The sequence below is a fragment of the Phyllostomus discolor genome, chromosome X (assembly GCF_004126475.2).
Source record: "Phyllostomus discolor isolate MPI-MPIP mPhyDis1 chromosome X, mPhyDis1.pri.v3, whole genome shotgun sequence".
Taxonomy (NCBI): Eukaryota; Metazoa; Chordata; class Mammalia; order Chiroptera; family Phyllostomidae; genus Phyllostomus; species Phyllostomus discolor.
Window position 1 is genome coordinate 4,175,654 of NC_050198.1, and position 23,817 is coordinate 4,199,470.

Consider the following 23,817-nt stretch of genomic DNA (forward strand, 5'->3'; position numbering starts at 1 on the left):
TGTTTACATCTTATCAATCTAGTTTTGGTTTCAGATTCGTAAGCCAATGATAGCAAGCAGGATTTTCTTGATTTCTTAATTTAATCATCACTCTATGTACTCTCGCTTATTCCTTAGTTGCCAAATTCCTGCTTTACTATCAAAAAGGGACCTGGGCACTGAAAAAAAAAAAATGGCTTCATAAGGAATCCCACTCAGTCAAAATGGCATTTACATTAAATGTCAACGAGTCAAGTTAACATGAAAGTGAAAAGGCCATTCACCTGCAGGTGTCTGGGTGAAATACCTTGTGCTTCCGGCAGCAGCTTTCCATACTCTCTCTGCACTCAATGCAACTGCAGTTTTCTGGGTGCTGGATGAGATCTCTGGGACAGGGCGTCTTACACACGCACTCACAACGGTCTTCATCAAACTTCATGTGCGGCCCACAGAGAGCCAGCTCCTGAAGGTGAGAGTGGTCTAAACAGAAACAGAAAAGTGTTGGTCAAATAGCTGTAGCATGAGTAACGTGATCCCTAAAGTGTATACTTGATATCATTTTTAAATAACGTGGAGTCACAAAATCTCTTTCCTTGTACATTTTTCCCCTGATCTTTACATAGTGAAGGAGATTCACCTCTAATTCCACAGTACAAATATAGAATTCATGTGTTATTTTAGTTTGTGATAAAAATGTTATAAAGTGTATATTCTTGGTACTATTTTTAGAGACTTTTAGGTTGGTGACTTGTTAAAAATGGAAATTTTTATAACCAAATATGAGTAGTAAAATACAAGGTGTCTAAGGATTATGAGCCTAGTCCTTCCAAGTGTTTAGGCAAAGGTTCAAAGGGGAGAGAAACAGAGGTATTGGCACTGTAGAAATATACCTCAGGCCTTCCGGACTGTGGGTAGAAACAGTGATGTATTTTCTCACCACAGATCACAACACTGATATAAAAGATACAATAGTAAACTCCAGCCAGGTGGGTCAATCGGTTAGAGTGTCATCCCATACACCAAAAAGGCTGTGGGTTCAATGCCAGGTCAGGCACATACCTAGGTTGCAGGTTCAATCCCTGATCAGGGCATGTACAGGAGGCAACTGATCAATGTTTCTCTCCCTCTCTGTCCCTTCCTCTCTAAAATCAATAAGAAACATATCCTAGGATGAGGATTTTAAAAAAAAAGATACAACAGTGATAATGAACTGGGATTCCATAGATATCTGCTGGAAGATACGTTGAACTGAGACAGGGAGGACCTAAGTTTTTGACACACTTCACTGATAGACACTTCTAGAAAGTGTACAAAACAATTGGGTAATTACTACTCCATATCCCATTGTAATCATGAAGTTAAAATTCATTGTCAAAAATGAAAGAGAAACTCAAGAATAACTTGACTATGTCACCTTTGCATTCTTGAAGGTTTGGGGGCAAAGTACATGTTTAGTTTCTTCCCCGAATCCGCTTCTCTCCAGTTGGCCTGGTTTAAAGAATGGTTCTAGCATTTTTGACTCATCTGCCACATTGAACCTAATCACCACATCCACCCAGTTCTGCCTCACTGAATTTGTTTTTTTTTTTCCTTTTCCATCACCACTACTCCTACCTCAATTCAGTCAGGACCTTGTCTTTTTTGCGTAGATGGCTGCCATTCATTTGCTAACACAAGTTTTATCCCTTCAATCCATTCTCTATAAGATTATCAAATGCAAATATAATACCTCCACTACTGCTTTATGTACCTTAAAAGGTCTCCTCTCTTTCAAAATAAAGGCCAATTTTCCCACCAGGACACACAAGACACTCCATGAACTGAAAGGAGCCCTACTCACCTCTTTCCCTCCTTCCCTCATATAGCCTATGTTCCATCCATACCAATTATAGTACTTTCTGTTTCCATGATATGCCAGGGTCTCTCGGACCCATGCCTTTGGCCTTGCACTTCCCCCGGTACTAATTCTCCCCTCCAGCATCTTTCCCCAATTCTGCAAGTTTAGCCAAGTACCCTTGCCATGTACATATTTCCATCCTGTCCTTTTTCACATTTCTTACATTTTTCTGTTTATTTCTCTGTTCCCTCCATTAATTAAAAAATCCTAAGGATTATAGGGACCAGGTCTCATTGTTCTAGCATAAAATAGACATTTGATTAATGTTTGTTGAATTTATTTGGTGTAATAAAAGGGTCCTGAATCCAGCTGATGTATGAAAACTAAAGAATCCCATCCTACATTCCAAGACATTGGGTTAAATAAACCATATGTTCTTGCCAATATCTGACCATGAATGTTATATCAAAATGGCAATCTCATGTCATGCAATTTCATAGTTTTAACTGCTCTGTGATTGGTGATCTTTGAGGGGTCGTGTGAAATCGGTGTTAGAAAGCTAGATCTGGTGCAATTTTATTCTGAATTGTATAATGAGGAAAAAAGATGAGCTTTGTAAGCCATATGCCACTGAGGCAAAGGTCACTTTTGGGCAAGATGAGAATAGAATGTTCATCCATAGTTAAGAAGCACATAAAGATTTTTATGGATCACAAGGTGGCGATAGAGAATCATTCAGAACACTTCAGGCAGCACCAACTCCATTCTTAGGCAGTTTAGGGAAACACACCTCACCAGGTGTTAGGAGAACTTCAGCAAGGTAGTTGGCAGAGGCTGCCTTCAGACCTTCTAGACAAATTAAAAGTAACAGAGACTGGATGTAGGAAAACTGAGTGAAGCAGCAACTAGGTAAGGATGATGCTATGGAGTACTATATGTTGATTTTAATCCTAGGGAGTTTGATGATAGAATACTAATATGTTCTGTTCTCAATCTTGCTCTATTTATCATTCTTATCAATAAACTGATGGAATTTTCCAAGTAAAATCTTGAAGTTGTGGCTATGTTGAGGAATATAAAATACAAACTCAGGACCCCCCAATTTGGGGGGGGGTGTTATTTTTTAACAGTGTAGAGCAATAACCTGAATCTAACAAGATGGAATTCAATTTGACTTCTATTCACTAACTCAAATGTGCTCATTCAAAGAGGCCATTGTGCAAAAGGCTGTTGGTTTGACAGCCACAAGTATGGAAAGGGTGTTGGGTGAAGAGTAAGCTCAGTATATGTCATCGATTGGATGAGGCCATTGGAGAAGTGATCAGGAACTTGGCCCATATTAACTGAATTATGGGCCATGAAAATTAGAAGTGATTGTGATCCAGGCTACCCCGTGCCTCTCACTTCCATCATTGCTACAACTTCCCAAAACGTCCTCTGCCTACTTTCCTGCCCTGGGTCAACCCATCCTCTTCAACGCTATCACTGGGTTGATTTTGCTAAAATTCTCATTGATGCCATCACTCTCCTGCTTGAACCAGTTAAGCGATTTCATTTTGCCCTTAGTATCACATCTAAGCTCTGGGACAAGGTTCATAAAGCCCCCTGTGAGTTTCTCTAGCTTCCTCACTCGTATCTACCCAGCTCCTTCCCATTATGTCCCCACAATGCTGAACTTCTTCCAGCATCCCAGCATGCTTTGTTCTCTCATCTCCAGTGGTGAGCACTCACTTTGCGCTTGCTCAGAGCACTTCTCTCTTTCCTCACTACTCTTCTCACCCTCAGTGTGCACCAGCTGAATCCCTCCTCAGGAATTACCTTCAGCAGAAAGAAGCCACCTCCTCCAAAGTCACATTCCCTCCCCAAAGCTGCCCATGTTCAATGAATGATCAATCCATAGGACTCAGCCTCTTTACCTCGATTTGAAACATCCTATCAAGGACTATCCCAGCTTCAGCTCCCCATAGGATTGGCTGGCACATCTTAGCAACTGCAACACAGTTCAACTTCTCCTTCTGCCCAGTCTTGATTTCCTTTCACATTTTAATGCATTGTACCTGGATGCAAACCTCCTGAGTATGTCTCTCAGAAGCCGTGTACCAGGGAAATGACTAAAACAGCCTTTAAGCTCTATGTGTATTGCCTTCCACAATAACTTTCTAATATTATTTAAAAATGACTCACATGAAGAAAGAATTATATTTGTTTTGCATGAGTCTATAGGGTAAAACCTGAACTAACAAGTTGATGTTCTAGAGGTAGGCTGTCCAACACGGTAATACAGGCTCTATCAAGCATGAAATGGCAAGTCCAAACTGAGATGTGCTGTAAGTATAAAATATGAACTGGAGTTCCAAGACTTAGGACAACAATTCAGGATATCTAGTTCATAAATTTTATATTGATGGCATGCATGTTAAAATGATACAATTTTTGATGTTGGATTAAATGAAATATATGACAATTCATCTCACCTGTTTTTTTTTTACCTTTTTAATGCAAGTACTATAAAATGTAACTTATATATGTGACTCTCAGTGTAATTCCATTAGACATTACTGCTCTGGAGAGAGAGATTTAGGTGTTACTAGCAACAGGAGTGTGGCCAGGGTAACTGGGCTGTCTCCGTGGGTGGCGAGTTTCCCCATGACTAATATATAGTCTAGCAGAGGATGCCTCAACACTTGATGGGAAGGATGTAGATAGCACTCAAGATCTTCAAGAGCATTTAAACTACATGAACATTGTATTTCCCTTAAAACCTGGGTTGAGCTTTCATGGTGAGAGACAGAAATATAGAAAGTAGGATGTCACTTATGGTTTCTAGGGACTGATTTCTTAGAGCTGAATCCTTACTAGTCTTCCTTGTAAATCATAGCCTAAAACAAGCAAGGTGCAAATTGCATAATTCCTTGTAATTTTTTCAGTGGAATCATATCAAGTTCTTTGGAAAAATAAGCAAAAGTCCATTCATCTTCAGCCCAGTGTTCATCACCAGAAATCCTAACAGTATGAGTTATGAGCTGTGGTGGTTGCCTATCTCATTTGGTTCCCAATTCCCTTAACCCAATAGCTGCGTTTTGCTTTTAGTTTGCCCTAGTTTCAGAAAAAGATTCCTCTTATTCCCCCCCTTTTTCAAATTATTGAGATTTTTTTACATGATATTTAAAAGAAACCAAGAAACCCAAAATTACTTTATGTTCTGGTGAGACTTCTATACAAATAAATTAGGAAAATGTGATTGGTTAAGTGTTTCATTAAATGTTATCATCCTCTTTCAAGTTCAATGTTTTGGGATGCTCTAATTGCTCTGGGATTTTCTTTGATATTAAAAAGCAGATGATGCATTGGTGGGTTTACTGTATAGTAATAGCACAGAGGGTTCTGGAATCTCACTGCTTGTATCACTTTTAACTGGGTGACGCTGAGAAAATTACTAGATATTGTGGTGTGTCCACTTTGTAATTGTAAAAAAAAGGGGGGATAATAACAGTACATTATAGAATTATTGTGAGGATATAATGAATTAATTGAGTTAACACATATTAAAGGCTTACAACATTGCCTGGTCATAGGAAGCACTCAACAAATGTTAGTTGCTATTATTGTTATTTTTATTATCACTATTATTCTTTTATACTACTATCATTACCTTCCATTCCAGCAAGTGGATTCTCCTCTTGCAAAACACATTTACATTTGTTGCTATCCCACAGCATGTCAATAGGACAGAGTTTCTTGGCATGGGAACAGCTAGGAAAAGAAAGAAACCCGATTTAAAAGCTTTCAAAGGCATCATATCTTTGGAACAGTTTTTAAATGTAGAATAAATTACTGAGTAGAAAATAGTTGAGTTTCAAAGAGCTTAATTCATATTTATGAACTGCATGTTATTAGATAGAAATTCTATAATTACAAATATTCTATTTAGAAAACTTTGGAAATGAAACTATAATTTTGGTTAGTTATAATCTTTTTAAGAAGACGAGTGTTAAAATGATGCAAATTAGCTGTCAACAGAGCTTATTTACCGAAAGTAAATCTTGTTATAACATAGCTTTTAAGCACTATCTTCTTTAATATAGAGCTAAGGACATTGGCCAGGGCAGTAGGAACACCTTGCGGATAAATGTTACTTATATATGAGCTTTCTTTTCTGTTTAAGGGAGGTAGAGGCATCTTCTTGGCTCAATGTTAACTAACATATAACCACCAGCTTACTCCATCACTTGCCACTCAAATATGCACTAACTGCTTTACCTTTGCTGGATATAAATATGCAACTTAGTTATTTTATAATTTGACCTTTATTTGTTTCTCAATCCTTTTGTTCCAAATCCATGATTCCTATCTTTGATTTCAGAACACTTCAGGGTGTTATAATTCGTGTCCTAAAGAATCACAAAATACTCCTAAGAAAATTTCAAAGCCAAATTAATTTGAAGTCATTTTCATTTAAAATAAGAATTTTCCACTTGGTAATCTCAAGAGGAAGGGTTAGATAATCTGCAAACTCAGATGCAGAGGGTTTTGCACTCCTCAAAGACCCCGGGGACCTTTGCCCCACCCATCACTTTGGGACTGAAGTGCATAAACAGCCTAGAATGAGTTTTATTTAATATTTGCTCTGGAATAAGGAAACATCTGCCAAACTTAAGGCTGGGATAAAATTTTACAGCTGCATTAGAGTATGTGTATTAAGAACAAAGGTGTCCATAGGCAGATGTGCTGAGATCATAACCACTGAGAGTTTTGGTTCTACTGCAATATACATCTAACACCTAATAAAAAATGTATTACTTGCCAGTTATTACTAGTAGATCTGGATTAGAAGCTAAGAGATAAAGAACATGAAGAGAAAGCGATGATTCTGTAATTAATGAAGTATTACACATACACACAGCTTTGGCAAAGGCAAGAACAAGTATTAATCAAATATAAGAAGTGCTTACCGATCTTCTTCGGGGACCTGGATGGATCTCCTGATAATGGGGTATGGATGGCTGGGAGCCATTGAGAAGCACTTACAACCTGTATGGTTGGCAACTTTAACAGGCACTAATTCAGGTACTGATGTCAAAGGCACTGATATTTCAAAGAGCTAGAGTGGAGAAAAATAACCATAATACATATATACTTAAAATAATAATTTCTGCAGTCTACATTTTTGTCTTTGTCCTTTATGGTAGTGACTTGAGTAAAGTTTTCCATCAAGAATAGAATTAATAAGGATAAAGACTGACATGGTGGAATGAATGCTGGGCTGTGAGTCAGGAGACCAGGGGCGTATCTAACTTTACCAAGTATTTAAGCTCAGTTAAATCTCATAATTTGCGTCACTGGTACCCTTTTCAAATGACACGGTTAGTCCCTGTTCCTGCTTTAAATTTGACTGTAAATAGCAAGGATAAAATAGAAGTATACCTATGACGTTTCTTTGAGACCACGGTGATAGATTATTGTTCAAAGCAATTTATTTATCTCTTCTAATACTGCCTCCATTGAAAGAACATAGTTTCCTTTTCTTTGACTTTGGAGTTGGCCATGTGACTTGCTTTAGTCAACAGGATGGTAGCAGACATGACACAGCTACAAACTTGAACTGTGCATGCTTTATAGGGCTTGTTGTGTCATGTGTATGCTGTAGCCATAAGAAGACCATGACCAGGCAGGCTTGCTGGTCCAAGGAATTAGAGACACAGGGAACAGACCTGGACTCAACCTGTAGCTTGGAGTCAAGCCCAGTGGAGCCCACTCTAAACTAATGAAATCTCAGATATACGAGTGAGAGTAAGTCTTTGTGGTTTGAAGCCCCTGAGTGTTAAAATATTTAATATGAAGCATAACATAGTAATAACTGACTCATACATGATCATCACACTCAACCACTTAATTATAGGTAACATGAATGTCATTCTTTCTATGTTTCTATATGCTAAGCTTTGTTATATTAATTCATTTGCCCCTTATAACAATATCATATGGTGTGTTTTTTATTACCCTCACTGTCTGTTTACAGGTGAAGAAACAGATGTACAGAGAGGTTCTATAACTTGCCTAAGGCCACATAACTATTGACTGAAAGAGTTGGAATTTGAACCCAGGCAGTCTACTTTAGAGCCAGAGGAAATACTCTTAAGGATGTACCTTACTGTTTTTTGGAATGAAATTGCTATGAGCAGAAGAAGCAAAGTGGGATCTTGGCAAGTAGAATTTAGAAAAATGTCAATTACTTTGTTTCTAGAGTTGTTCTATGATATACAGATGAATGTGAACTTGACTTTAATGCTCTGTCCATTCAATCACCATTCCATGTAGTCCTTGCTACATAGAGTGTTCATTTATTCACTTTGTTTCTAAGACATATTTCATCAAATAGTCCATAACTTCGGGATGAGAGGTAGTTCTTTTAATGTTCAAATGTGCATATTTGGAAAGAACAACCGCTGCACACATACACTTAAGTACATTCTTTCAAACTAATCGTTTGTTGAGTAGAGCAGTCAAAATAAAGTACTTGACTATCTATTAAGTGGAAACAATCCATTCAACATTAAAGTTGTGTTTATTCTGACCTTTCAATATGTAATGGAACTTCCATGATAAGTAAGCGAGTGTTTTTAGAGTGTTTACTTTGCATAAACTTCATCGTCTTGCAAAATTTTTCAGCTATGCTCTTGGGAATAACATGGTCATGAAGCAAAGCCTTTTACATTATACATGCTTTGTTTCTACTGACAGTTGGTGCTTAGCCATACTTATGTTATTTTTGACCTGATTGTCAAATAGTAGAGGTCAGAATTTACAAGCTCCAAGACTCTCTAAAAGAAGTTAGAAAAAGAAGCTCCACAGTTTAAGGGATACTTTAGGGGACTGGGGGAACAAAATTAAGAATAAGTTAGCCCTGGCTGGCGTAGCTCAGTGGATTGAGTGCAGGCTGGGAACCAAAGTGTCCCAGGTTCGATTCCCAGCCAGGGTACATGCCTGGGTTGCAGGCCAGAACCCCCAGCAACCGTACATTGATGTTTCTCTCCGTCTCTCTCTCTATCTCCCTCCCTTCCCTCTCTAAAAATAAATAAACAAAATCTTTAAAAAAAGAGAATAAGTTAACCTATTGCCAAACAAATCAGCTTTCCACTCTTTACATCCAATTAATATAATTACTTAATATGAATATAATTTGTGTGTATGTAATTTTATTGTATTACTATTATATAATATTGTGCATATGTATAGAGAAGAATAACCTATGTAGGCAAACATGATAATGAAATTAATATATCAAAATTCATAAGGATTTTGCAACATGGAATGTAGTTTGACGGACAGATTTTTAGTATGCGTTCCTAAGTTTGTTATTATTGCTCTCCTGGGCCATAATTATTTTATTTCACAACAATATGGTCGCAATAAAAAGAAAAACTTATCTAATGAGCAAACAGGATTTTATAAGATGGAGATGAAGAATTATTTCTTTCGTGGAGACTGCAGAGTCATTTTCAAAGGTCTTTTGTGCTACATACTCTCCGTTTGCTCCTGCAGACAGGCCATCCTCTCTCTTTCCTTCCCTACTGGGCTCTGTGTCCCAAGATGCTGACCTGTATGGACAACACCTGTGGGCCCTGTTGCTTCCTTCACCCCCTCCTTCCAGCCCTTGCCAGGTTAAGGGTTGACAAGTGGCTGCCGTTACTCCAGCCAGTCCTGCAGCCCTCTTTTCCACCTTCTCTCTGGGTCCCATACCTGCTCCATCCGCTTACCTCTTCAGTCCAAGGGTGGGAACAGCTCCCTGCTTTTGCTATAGCTCTGGGTACCGCATCAGTTTTTCCTCCTTTACCCTAAACCAGCCCACCCACTTCATTAGACTTCTCAATTACTTCATGGGAACAACACAGAACCTAACTAATGCATAAGGCAGTGCAACTGTCGTCATTCCTTTTAACATCTGTTCCAGTAACTTCCATATGATTTCCTGATTCTTGGTATTATAGCATCAGAGAGACAATAACTGATAAAAATTTAGGCTCTGGATTCTTACAGACCTGGACTTGAAGCCCAGCTCTGCCATAAGTTACTTTTCTGAGCCTCAGTTCTCTCATCTATAAAGGAGGATAAGACACCCTTTCCGCACGTTTCAGGGATTTAATGAGATGAGGCACATGAAGCACTTAGCACAGTGCTTGGCAACAAGCTTAGTTGCAGCTGTCAACACTGTCATCATCAGGGCTTGGCAGAGGGCATGCCTGCTGATGTCCTCATACCTGTTTGGAAACATATGAGGTGCTCGTGTTCATGCAGATGACGCTCTCTTCATTGCAACAGCCGCCACACCGGAACACGTTCACACAGGGAGGCTTGAAGAACCTGTTGGTGCTACTCCCCAGCTCGCTAGCGACCTCCACGCACGTCTCTCTAGGGCTGCACTGGGTTCTTTGCCATTCCTCATCTATAACTGCAGAGAGGAAGCTCATTGGGGCCAGTAGAAGAAACAGCCCTGACATGCCAACGTGAGCCAGGGTTATGCTGGACATAGTTGTTTTCACATTTGCAGTGCTTGTTTATTTTACTAGATGGACATTTTTGTCAGTCCTTTAACCACAGATTCATAAAAATGAAAAACAAAAGTTGTGTTCCTTCCCACTTACACAATATTTTTATCTTCGTAGAATATAATTTTTTTTTCTTTGCTGAAGAACACCATATCCAGTATATAACTACACTGGGCACATCCGGAGAAGCTGGCTAATAAGGAAGTAAATGGAAACATCTAAAGAAATAAACATGTGTTATTTATTAAGTAATTTACATGATAAGAGTTGAATAGCATTTCTTCTTGAAGCCAGGAGTGGTTAGGTTTTAGCACCACTGAGGAATTCATTTTTGTTGGTTGCTTACATATCTATGGTAAGATTCAAACCTGGCAAACACACAAATGGAAATTTAACTGGAGCTAATCTTTCCCCAAGTGGGTTTTTTCATTTGCAATTGCCTGATACTCCTCTTTACATAAAATGATGAAATAAACCAGTTCCTTTTGATGAGAGGAACAGTATTCTGTCCATTCTAGAAAATTTGAGAAAAATAAGAAAAAGAGACAAGCCTCTGGGAATAAAAAGATTACATTCAACCTCATAAAACAGTACTTGCTGTTCTCTCACAGTTTACTTTTAAATAAGGTGTGACACTTTGATGTTTAATGTTGTATGCCTGTTCTATGGATGTTTTGGGAAATGATTCAACTTTATGATAAAGACAACATTTAAAGACATTCTTTTAGGTTGCCATGTGACTGTAGCATTTATTTTATGTTGAGGGAAGTGGTGAAAACCTCCTCTGGTTGGCAGCTTCTAAACTGACCCCCAATGAGTGCCCACCTCCTGGTGTTCACACCCTTGTGTAATTGCCTCCTCTGTGTGTGAGCAGGACTTGTGAAACAATTCTTAGGAAGAAAATACAGCAAGTGATGGGATGTCACTTCCATGATTAGGTTAAAAGGCTGACTTCTGTGTCTGTCTCTTGCTGGCACTCTCTCTTTCTCTTGCCTTCTCAGCTTGTAGGCTTTGTTGAAGCAAGCTGCCATATTGGAAAGGTTAGAAAAGGTTGAAGGTGGGCTGTGGCCAACAGCCAGTGAGAAACTGGGACCCTCAGTCCAACAGCCTGTGAGGGACTGAGTCCTGCCAACAACCATTATGTAAATTTGAAGACACATCTTGCACCAGCTGAACCTTGAGATGTCACCTGTGGCCCAACCTGCCACCTTGACTGCAGCCTCTGGAGGGGCTCAAAAGGAGAGACGCCCATCTAGGCTATGTGTGCATTTATGACCCACAGAAACTGTGAGATTAAAAAAATGTTGTTTTAAGCAGCCAAGTTAAAACTTGGTGTTAGGCAGCGATAGATAAACTCTTCTCCATTTTTACCCCATCTTCAAATATTTGTATTGGTCTCTTCCCAGAGTATTCTAAATTCCCATATATGTGAATGTTTCCACTAGAAGAGACACGGATAACTTCTGCTTAAAGAACACAGACATAATATTATTGCTGGGGATCTGAACTTAGTCTGTAAATTATTCCCTTAAAACATCTTTCCATATTCTTTTTCCCTCTTAATCTCAACTTTCCTTCTATGTTGCTTCTTCACTCACTGTAAACACAAAATACAAGATGTTTGGCCAGCTGAGAAGCATTGCGTATACTAGAAAATTTACATAAACTCTGCCTTTTTCATAATGAAATCTTTTATCCTAAGGAACCTTTTCAAATTTCTGATTTTGAATATTTATATAAACAGCCAGAAAACTGTAAACATGAGAGACAAATTATCCAATTAGGTGTTGATGTGGGTATCACTTAATTCACTATTATTAATCACAAATCTTGGAAAAAACAAGTAATGAAATTATAAAGACATTCCTTGTTTTAAATTCTACTTATATATTGTTTTCCATTGGCTTTTTTATAAATCTAAGTTTTGAAAGTTAGAATGGCAAGATTTGAATCAAAATTGTGTGGAGCTGTGGCCAATGCCACCGAGTAAAGGCTCCATAACCCTATTACCTTTACTCCTGCCCAGCAGGATGCTCTGCCTCCAAGATTACCCTGAAATCCATGAGGGAGAGTTGTTAACCGATTACAATTGATGTACCATGCCCATTTGATTATTTATTGCTTCTAACTTACTAAAAACTTTAGATGATCCCCTGCATAATAAAACATTTTAGAGTTTTTGGTTTTTTTAAATAGTTTTACACTTTTTATGGTTTCCTCCTTAAAAAATGTCAATGTCACTGACTTTTTAAAGTCACCTAATCTTGGTTTTATGGTAATGCTTGTCAACTCCATCCTGACAGATGTCTCCAGGCTCGCCTCAAGCCTTCACACAGGTAACCTGGTTAAGGCCTTGGATCTCAGGTGAGGTCTGACCTCTTTGCTTTCATAAAGTCCATGCCAATTTACCACAGAGAAACAACTAGAGCTTCAAACCTCTGGCTAAAGTGGGTTGTAGGCCATGATTTCAATGATTTCAATGCATTTAGACACACACAATCCTACAAGCACAAAGAATCCTCTATACACTCATGCCCATGGTGCAGCTGAGGGATTTACCCCTGCTTACACACAGCTGTTCCCACAGCCAACAACAGCCACCTGTGCAAACTGCATCATCCTTTTAGAAATGGCAAAAATGAAGATAACTCTAGAAAGAAAGAAAAGAATAATTCTGGCTTAGTGGTCAATTTGAATTATTGAGTAGATAGAATCCATTATCAGGTAATAATACCTTCAGCAAATCTAAAATGCTAGGCCAACAATGCCACAGTGGCTTCTTGCATTGTTTTGACATGTCAAAAAAAAAAGTTAAATGCCTAATTGGAGGCCACACAATTTTTAGCTAGCAAACATTTTCTTCATTACGGCACAGTACAGACAATGGTTCTCTTGTAAAGAACCAACATATCTTACAGAGAACAAACATTCCCTTTATTTCAAATTAAGTTATTTTATAGTCTGAAGTTTAGATTATTTCATCAGAGTGTCCAACCTTTTGGTGTGTCTGCACCACATTGGAAGAAGAAGAGTTGTCTTGGGTCACGCATTAAATACATTGTGACACATAATCACAAAAAAATCTCATCATGTTTTAAGTAAATTCATGATTTTGCACTGGGCAGCATTCATAGCCATCCTGGGATGCATGCAGCCCATGGGCCACAGGTTGGACACCTCTGGAAGAATCCCTCTCCATTATTCTCCTAGTAATATCAATACGCCTTATTACAACTCAGCTTCCAACTTCTACTTTTCATTTTTTTACTAAAAAATTACACAATATTGAAAAATAAAAAGCTACACCTAAGCTATTTGTTTTTACTCATGTATGTATAGCAGTAGAATGCTCCTTATTGATGAATACCTGAATACCTAGATTGTTTTATTTTTTTAAGTAAACTCAATGATACGTTTTCTATTAAGCATCATCTTTCTGGGTTTGTTTTGCCCTCATGTCTTTGAGTTAAATACACTTCTATATTCTGAGGTGTTCTCTTGTATGCATTTTTAATCTCAAAATCATATTGAACACATTTCTTTGCAGAATAGATATAGCAAACCAAGATTCTCCATGAACCCCAAAGCTATGAAATCAAAGACACCCTGTTCCTCTCTCTAATACATGCTGCCATGCTAAAACTTTTGGTGTAATTGTTACTATTTGAGAAAGAGCAAGGATTGGCCTCCATACACACACACCTACCTTTTAATGTTTCAACGTCATAAAAAGTTGCCGCAAACCTGGTGGACCGATGGGATGCTGAGCGAGAATCCGGGCTAGCAAAACTTTTCAGTTTCAGTCGGCATCTCCACAGCTTCCAGTCCTCGAAGTGAGTGATTTGCAGCAGTTCTTCCAAACCAGAAGCTGCCCTAATCTGCTGTTCAGATCGTTCTAACATTGACTGCTTGAAAAAAACAACCCCCCCAAAAAAATACTGATTTAAAAGCAAGTTACTAAAATTTTATTTTGTCTGATAACCTTCATTGCTAACACTGAAAAATGTAAATAGAGCTGAAAGGCAATTAGAGAGATGATTCAAATGTGCACCACTACCTACAGAAGACAAACTAGTATTTTTGATTCACATTCTTCTCACATATGATTGAATCAAAGGAATTACTTATTCACCCTGGATTCTCAGAACACTTCAAAACAATGCTGGACTTCCAAATGATATATCTATGCCTTAAGCCCCAAAACCTGTAAATGTGACTTTATTTAGGAAAAGGATTTTTTGCAGATGTCATAAAGTTAAGGATCTTGAGATGAGATCCTCCTGGATTATCCAGGTGGACCCTAAATACAGAGACAAGTGTCCTTACAAGAGACAGAAGAGGGGAAGCCACAAATACAAAGGAGAAGATTTTGTAAAGACAGGGGCAGAAATTATAGTGATGCAGCCACTAGCTAGGGATGGCCTGGAGCCATCAGAAGGTGAAAGAGGCAAGGAAGGATTCTCTCCAAGAGCCTTTAGAGGGGGCAAAGCCCTGCCGACACCTAGATTTCAGAATTCCGGATTCCAGAACTGGAAGAGAATACATTTCTATTGTTTTAACCCACCTAGTTTCTGGTAATTTGGCACAGTAGTCACAAGGAATTAATATACATTTTCAAATTACACTATTTTTTTTGTGATAGGAGCCAATCATCATTGTTTTCATCTCTATTATTTGTTTGAGAAACTGACCCACAAAGTCCTGGGGACCCTGCCTACAGTCACACAAGAAAAAAAGATTTTAAGATCCTAATAACCTGAGTTCTCTCACTTCTAATCCTCTGAGCTTTTTTTCTTTTAAAACCTGTTTACTATTTCAAAGACATGTTTTTTTTTCTGATAAAATATACTTCTAGAGTTTATGTTGAAAATTTGCTTTCCACACAGTTGAACAAATTGTATTTACTGACTGAGTTTCTGGGTTTGTGAGTAAAAATACTCAGCCAATAAAAGATGTGCAGTGTGTAGCCTTAGAATTAGGGGTGTGGTTATATAAATAATGATACATGTATACAATAAAATACAATGCAAGCCTCAAAACCAATGATGTAGATGTATATCAGGCCTGAATGAATCAGCATCCAAGCATCAGTGTTTTGGGAATAGGATTTTTTTTTTTAGATATGATGATGGATACCAATTGTTCAAATGTGGGTACTCAGAAGAGCATGGTCCAGATCATGTATGATTCAGTTATACCTCTTCTTAAATTATTTATGTATAATGTGCATCATAGTTAACCATTGTTAATTAATCACATATAATTTAAACCCTGGCCTGATTCAGCTGGTTGCCTGCTTGCTTTTATAAATAAATGTTTATTGGAACACAGCCATGTCCATTAATTTATGTAGTGTCTTTGGCTGCCTTCCTTCTACAATGGCAGAGTTGAGAAGCTAAGACAGAGATCTGCATAGGAGTTTTGATCTGAGGCCACCCCCTTTTTAAACATTTTAATTCTTTTCTAAGTCACTCTATTTTTCATTATTCCATGCATTATATTGTCTCTAGTCTTTTTTGAAATACTTGTTAGACATATATTGGAGCCTTTCAATGATCTTGTATGTCTCTTAATTGCCCTTTCATATTTACCTATTTTTTCCCCTCATTTTAATGTGTTGTGGGCAAGTTAAATTCAATGCCCCAATCACCAATTCTCCAGTTGTGTGAGTCTAGAGTTTATTTTTGTAAGCTTTTAATTTCAATCATATGTCTAATTTGAAATATTTCTACTTCATTCTCTTTGTTATGTGCTTTTTGTTTCATTTGTTTGTTTCCTGATTTGTCGTTTTATTTTATATGATTCCTTTCTTTATCTCTTTGATGGTCCTAAATATGCTTATTGTAAGCATTTCTTCAAAATTTTTAACTTCACATATATGATTTATATCCTGAGTATTCATTTTATTGGCTGTCTTTCTTAGTAATAATTACCTCTATGTGCCTTGAAATTCTGTTCGGTAGTTTCATCTTCATTGGGACATTCATTTTACTTTCTCACTATTCTTTCTTCATCATTTGCAAGTTCTGTGGTTGTACCCCCTGACTTTCAGGGCCCTGAATCCAGAATCTTGTTGAGCATCTGTGACATGGGGATCAGCTTAGCACAAGTTCTGGTTGCAAGGAAGGATCTGTTTTCTCCTTTGCCCCTAGTTAAGCAGTTTCACAGAAGACACAGGCCCAGGCAGCAATGAGCAGTAACTCTTCCTTGTCTTTCACGTATCTGATGTAGTGCACTCAGGAGCTCATGACCCACTGGAGCTGAACTCTTGGCGGCCTGCATCTTCCAGCTTCAGAGCTCATCAGTTCTGCAGCTTCAGCTTTATGTTTTTCTAAAACTTGTTTTTATTGACACATAACTGACATATAACAGTGTAAGTTTAAGGTATATGATGAATCTGTTGCTATTTTTCAGCTTCATGTTTTGGGTACCATTTCTGCAAATGTTTCTATATGCAGATATTTATCATCCTTTGACCAATTTTATATTGTATCTATCATTGCTATGGATTACAAAACATCTCAAAGCAGGAACTTAGAAGGTCATCTTGCTTGCAAGTTCAGATGTGAACTTGTGTTTGCATGTGTATGATTTTAATAAATGTGGGAGAATATTGAATATGTTTATGAGCTGAGGGGAATAGCGAAGAGAGAGGAAGAAAGTGAACATGTATGCAGGAGAGATAAAGCAGGGACCTAAAGGGACTAGTTTGACAGAAGTTCCAGAGATAAGTGGACATAGGATGAATGGATGAGAGGGTCACCCTCTGAATCAGGAGGCTCGTAGAGAATGACATGAGTTTGTAGACAGCAGGATTGCTTGAGATGTACGATTTCTCACTTATCTATGAAGTTTGAATAAATACTATTTTCTAGGAGTAGGAGGAGGAAGAAACTTGAAGAGCACAGGTAGGGTTTGTGGAATAGGCATAGAATTTAAGCAGCATTCCACAGCTTCTTCATCTAAAAAATGTGGGGAAGAAACAATAAGCAGCTCTGAAATTTAGTGGTTCTCCATTAAGGCTCATTTGTCAACAGTCTCTCATTTCCTGATCATTCATTGCCTCTTCTGGTTGGGCAGAATAACTACTTCACATTCAACTGAAACTTCAAAATAAATTTTTTTTACAACACTGCTTCTATATGAAAGTAATGAAACCAATCAAATAGGTTTTTAAATGTTTTAAAAATTGTACTCTATTGAAATGACTTTTATTTATCAAGACAAACTTCATTCAATACCATCCATAAACACAGACTGATGTAGGTAGCTTCCCAGTTCTTATGGGTTCCAAATCCAATATCAGAAATAATTTTAAACTACCCAACTGTAGAACTCAAGAGACAATATCAAATCTCTGCATCGAATTAAAAGTATTGAATGGCTTGTATGACTTGCCTCATCATAAAAAATGCAAAGTTTACTTAAACTCTGAGATATTTAAGCACACTTTAAAGCTCATAATTTAACACCTAGCATGAAAGAACTGAGAAATTTCAGGCAGTCATTTTGCTATTACAAGTGGAAGTACTAAAAATTCAACATAAGCAGAAACCTGACAACTAATTCATTGGGGGCATATACTTACAAAGAGTCAACAATGGTGGTTTGTTTCCAATAGCGTTTCTGCACTGGTTGATTTTTGTATAATTAACTTTGTTGTATGCTTGGACAAGACAAAAATACAATTTAAATGTGTTATAGTCCCAGATACACATTTAAACCACTGATTTCAATGATTTCAATGACTAAACCTTTGCCAAATAAGTTGCTCATAATTTCCTCCTATTTTCTAACAGAAGAACTAATCAAAACAAAAATAATTAAAACACAGTCAGCAAGAAGAAGGAAGTGAAATAAGGTTACCAGAGCTCTGCTTTTTATTACAGCAGCATCTATTTTGCATAATTGATCCAAGACTGTTAGCAATTTCACTTCTAAATAATAAATCCTTGTCTGATGTCTTGGTTACCACAAGCAGTTTCTAAATTGTGAGGCTTAAAATCTTTATCACAGGATTTTATCATTATTTAAGTGTATACTGCTTTCTGCAGTATAATATGAAGGGTAGCTATTTTTCCTTTTGTTAATGTGTAAGTTCATATAGCATTCTCCCCTGAGGAAGCATGAGCATCACTGTAACTAAGATGATAGGCAAGATGTCTGGAAAGGTAAGGTGACTGGGTTTGTACAAGGGATTTGTAAGTGTCCATGTTGTGGGGAAATCAAAGGCCTTCTGTATCTTACTATTTGAATTCTAAATTTCCATCCCCTCTGCCCTCATCCTCTGAGTATCTAGTCAAGTAACACATTCAGAGGGTATAAACAAGAGCATATTGGGGGATATCAAGGAGCTCCACTGAAAAACCAGTAGAAGGTTCATTTTGGTTGGGCATAGAGAAGGTTTAACAATGGAGGGGCTAGCAAATAACATTAGGAAGAGAGATGGCTGCAATGAGTCCCCACTTCACCTCCACTAGGATGACTATAGACAAAAATACTAGCAATACCAAGTGTTGTCAGGGATGTGGGGCAATGGGAACCCTCAGACATTGCTGATGAGATTGTAAAATGGTGCTGTCACTTTGAAAAAGAGTTCAGCAGTTCTTTAAAAAGTTAAACTTAAATTTACCACATGACCAACCAATTCTATCCCTAGGGATTACCCAAGAGACAAAAAATAGATTATTGGATGCCTGGGGCTGGAGGGGGAATGAGTGTTAATTGTAAAAAGGCATAAGGGATTGTATATGGATGATGGCTGGACAACTAGTAAGTTCGCTAAAATAATTGAATTACTTAAAACAAGTGAGTGAATTTCATAGTATGTAAATTGTACAGCAGTATAGTTGTTTAAAACAAACAGAGGAAGGATTGGAACCTTGTAGGCCAGGCTACTTGTATCCAATTAAGGAGACAATGGAAAACACTGGAGAGTTGAACAGTAAAATATTACCGAACATCCATTACATTGATTTTCTCTTTTGTTCATCTCTACTGCTTTGGCCCTAGTCCATCTGTTCCCTCTGCTTGGGATGCCCTCCCCTCTCTGTGTAGCTAAACCTTTCTCAGCCAGGTGTTATTTTCTTAGGGAAACCTCCCCCACAACTCCCATCCCTGGCCAGGTCTGATCCGTCTGTCACATGGATTCCTAGCACCCTATCCTTATTTCCAGTGCTTACCAACACCAACAGTAATGAATGATTTATTTGCTTAGTGCTTGTCTTCCCTACTGGGTTTGTAAGGGCCACTGGAGCACTAATGATGTATCTTATTCACATGGCAATCTTAAGAGCTAAATAAATATGCATTAAATGTATGAATAAGCAAATTGCTATAGACATGTTAACCCTGAGGTTATCCATTTTCTCAAATTACATCCCTTATCTTTTAAGTATCTCCAGGTGTCCTCCTTCTAAGTCCAAATCAAGTATCATTTCTTCTATTAAGCATTCTATGACATCCTTAACTTAAACGATATTATTTATGAGCAAATTGCATTCTGCTTACTAGACTGCAGTCTCCATGAGGGTAGAACACATACGTCTGGTTCATATTTTCACAGAATAAATACTTAATAAATACCTGATGAAAGGATTTATGAATAATACATACATGAATTTGACAAACAGTGATTGGGCCCAGGTTTGTGGAATGTGTTTAATCTTTTGTATAGATTAGTGTTTCTCAAAACTGAACATGAATCCTAATTATCTGGTGATCCTCTTAAAACACAGATACTGATGCAGTAGGTTTAGGGTGAGACCTAAAACGTTGCCTTTCTAACAAGCTGCCGGGTGACAGTGATGCTTTTGGTTGGGAGACCATCCCTGGAGAAGTAAGATTTTGTAGCACAAATTCTCAGCCTTGGCTTCACCTTGAACCTACCTGGGGAGGAGGTTCAAAACACACACCGATGCTTGGATCCTATCCTCAGAGATTCTCAGTGTATGGGTCTGAACTGCAGCTTTGCCAAAAGATTTCTTTTTTTAATTTCCTGAACGTTAACTAGTCTTAGGGGAAGCTGGGTGAGGGATGTACAGGGTTTCTCTATACTATCTTTGTAATTTTTCTGTAAATCTAAAATTACTTCAAAATAAAAAGTTTATTTTAAAAGTCTTCCCAGGCAATTTTAATGAGAACCACTAATTTGGGGGATTGTTCATGCTGGTTCAAAAACCTGGGCGAGTGCCCGAGCTACATACAAATCCATTCCGTAGGGACAGAATTGTAGGTGAATGCTCAGAAATAGTCTTATTCTTTAAGCCCCTTTGAATTATACCTCGCATTCAAAATACTTGCATGAGTATCTTGGTGACTGGACTTTCTAAGTGTATTCTTAACTCAAGTCATCTGATCAGTTGTTTGTGAACTAGTTCCCAATGTGTATGACTTTTTCAAGATTGAAGGCCAGGCTAAACAGCACAAGAAGCTCAGATGCCTCATCCCAGATAAGAGAATAAATTGCTGCTCAAATTCCCAAGAAGCCAAAACAACCCATTTGTCAAAAACAGATGAAAAATAATAGCCACTGCTTTAACCTACTGGAATTCAAGAGGGAAGTGTAAATTATAATCCTTTTACAAGGTAGTCTATAAAATATTTGAAAGAAAATAGAAATGAGAATAGAAACATAGATGTCAAGTTGAAGGAGCATGGCTTGGAGTACATGACTGGGTTCGGATCCTGGCTCTGAGCTCTTCTCAGGCCGTTCCAGTCCCAGGCTGTTAAGAGCCCTCCTGTTCTAGATATGGAAAAGGAGGCCAGCTTTGCAAAGCTCCTCACTGGACCTCTTGAGAACTGTGGCTCTGAGACTATGTTCCCAAGCGTTTTACGAACTGCTGATGTTATTTTGTCAAACTATGTTGGCAATGTCTTCAGGAAGTTTGCTCATAAGGGGTCGGGGTGAGTAGAATTTGTATATTTGGAAAATGCAGAAGCTTCCGGCTTAACTATGAAGGGAATACATTTCACATAAGTTTCCCTCGATTTGCTTAGGGATTTACAAGTGTGGACTGGAGGCACAGTTCTTTGTAGTGAGTGGGTTTAGGGAGATGGATCAGGTTGCAGTATAAATAGTTCCTCTTCCCCCCACCTCCTAGCAACTTCCTTTTCTCTGGAAGAGCATTTTGCATTACATCTTTAACTTGATATTTAAGGCTTAGCCCAAACTACCAAATTCTCCCTGGGTAGGGTCCAGGTTGTACCAACAGGTCCCCAGTTGTTCTCCAGAGATACCTGCCCCTGTTCCTTTTCCCCTTTCTCACTCTTCTACCTGTCAAGGAATCCGTTCAGCTCATGTTAGTCTTGTGAGTCCAAATGGAAGTTTTCTGACTTTGCCTCCTGCTACTCCCATGTGGAAATAACATGTCCTGAAAGGAAGCTTTGCCGGATACAATAAACCCCTCTGTTCTCTAAACAGACAACTAACTGATTGCACAGAGGAGAGCATGGATTTGAGTGTTCAAAACCGACTATAGCACTCTGGAAAATGTGTTAGCAGTTTCTTATAAAGTTCAACATACAGTCACCATATGACCCAGAAGTCCCACTTCCGGGAATTTACCCTTGGTAAATGAGGACTTGAGTTCATGGAAAAAACTTTGACATGAATGCTTACAGTTTGGAAACAACCCACATATCATTTAGTGGGTGAATGGTTAAGCAAACTGAGCTGGGTATCCATTCCATGTAATACCACTCAGTAATAAAAAGGCATGAACTGGGGTACACGTAGCAACCTGTACCCCAGTTCAGCAATGGGTCTCAAAGGCACTGGGAGTGAAAGAAATCAATCTTGAAAGATTACATACTGTACAATTCCATTTATGACAGTCTCAAAAAACCAAAATAGTGATGGAGAACAGATCAGAGGTTGGGGGAGGGTGTGACTATAAAAAGGTAGCATAAATGAAAATTTTCTCTATTCTGATTGCAGTGGTGATTACACAAATCTATACTTGTGTTAAAATTCAGAGAACTGCACATCAAAATGGAATGATGTTGATTTTACTACAGAGTAGCTTAAAAAAATAAACTAAGCTGGTTGATCCAGGCACAGCTCCTTTTTAGCTATTTGACTGGGGGTAATTGTTAAACATCCTTAAACTTTGGTTTCCTTATTTAGAGATGGCAATGCAAATAATACTCACCTCATAAAGCTGATGTGGAGATTATCCGAGGTCATATGTGGGAAATAGGTACAGAGTAGGCACGCAATAAAGTTCATGGTTTTTTTTTTTTTTCCTTTCTCAAGGGGCAGGGCATCTGGTCCTGTGCTGGGGTTTATAGGTCTCTGTTTAATGGCCCTTGATTTTCCCTAGTAACCAGAGAGGTGGGTTTGAAAAGAGCAAGATGGGACAACTCCAATCAGGGTAAATAAAATTAAAAAGAGAAAAACTTCTCCAGGGTAAATCAAGGGCACACCTTTTCTTTTTCTTTCTTTTCTTTTCTCTTTTCTCTTATTTTCTTCTCAAAAACATTTCTTGGGGGTATTTTAAAGTAAAAGGCCAATTTTAAAGTATCTGCTCAGGCTTTATGTATATCTTTATAGATGGATGACCAAAAAAAAATACCCACTTTTTAAAAATTTTTAAAATTTCTATTTATTTTTTATTTTTAAAAAATATTTTATTTATTTATTTTTAGAGAGGGAAGGGAGGGAGAAAGAGAGAGAGAGAAACATCAATGTGCGGTTGCTGGGGGCCATGGCTTGCAACCCAAGCATGTGCCCTGACTGGGAATCAAACCTGTGATGCTTTGGTTCGCAGCCCGTGCTCAGTCCACTGAGCTATGCCAGCCAGGAAAAAAATACCCACTTTTTAAACCTCTGTGTTTTATTAGGGTCTAGCCTTACTCATAATAGGTGGTACCTAACAGTACAGGGCATACCAATCTTGGGCACTTGTTAATAATGACTGTTGTGGCCACAGCTGCTTTGGATGCTCAGCTGGAACCACGAAAAGGCCTGGTCCTGCTTCTCTGAAATCCAGAAACCTGGCCATTTGGTGGGGGTGTGGAGTGCCTCATACCACCAGCAGCTCTTTTACTTATGCGGTTCTGTATTTAAATGCACGTACATGAGAAACCCAGAGTGCTTAATTGAACTTACACTAAGGAAAGGAACTGCAAATGCAGGGAAAGTGTGTGCCTGTGTGTGCTCACCTGTGCATGTGTTTCTCTGAGTGTGTTTGAATAGTCGCCTGGGTATTTGAAGGGATACTAGAGGGCTAAGATGCCTGGGACCTTTGCAACCACCAATTTGATTACTATCATTGGTGGTTTTCTCCCCAGGCACATTGTCTAGCAAGCACTTGGGGAGATATGTATGCCCCACTGACATGTTTTAAACCTGTGCTCTGCTCAAATGCTTTTGCTCCCATTTGATGTATCTGTGCTTAGGAAATGTGGGGGCATGTGAGTGTGGGATGGGTTTGGGTGCCAAAACTCTAAAAG

At 38.3% G+C, this 23,817-nt stretch overlaps 1 protein-coding gene across 3 annotated transcripts in view; it reads right to left on the reverse strand.

Annotated features, from left to right (window-relative positions):
• The window catches only part of VEGFD (vascular endothelial growth factor D), a 31,107-nt gene that overhangs the window by 995 nt on the left and 6,295 nt on the right, over positions 1 to 23,817 (reverse strand). Inside the window, exons 2-6 of one of the 3 annotated variants that reach the window (XM_036016769.1) lie at positions 14,069 to 14,267; positions 10,075 to 10,265; positions 6,769 to 6,917; positions 5,469 to 5,569; positions 287 to 459 (exon numbers count right to left, since the gene is read on the reverse strand). In XM_036016769.1, the coding sequence (XP_035872662.1) occupies positions 287 to 459; positions 5,469 to 5,569; positions 6,769 to 6,917; positions 10,075 to 10,265; positions 14,069 to 14,267 (813 nt within the window). Of the gene's footprint in view, positions 1 to 263; positions 460 to 5,468; positions 5,570 to 6,768; positions 6,918 to 10,074; positions 10,266 to 14,068; positions 14,271 to 23,817 lie in introns of all 3 variants that reach the window. The other 2 variants (XM_036016768.1, XM_036016770.1) reach the window with 2 other exon arrangements.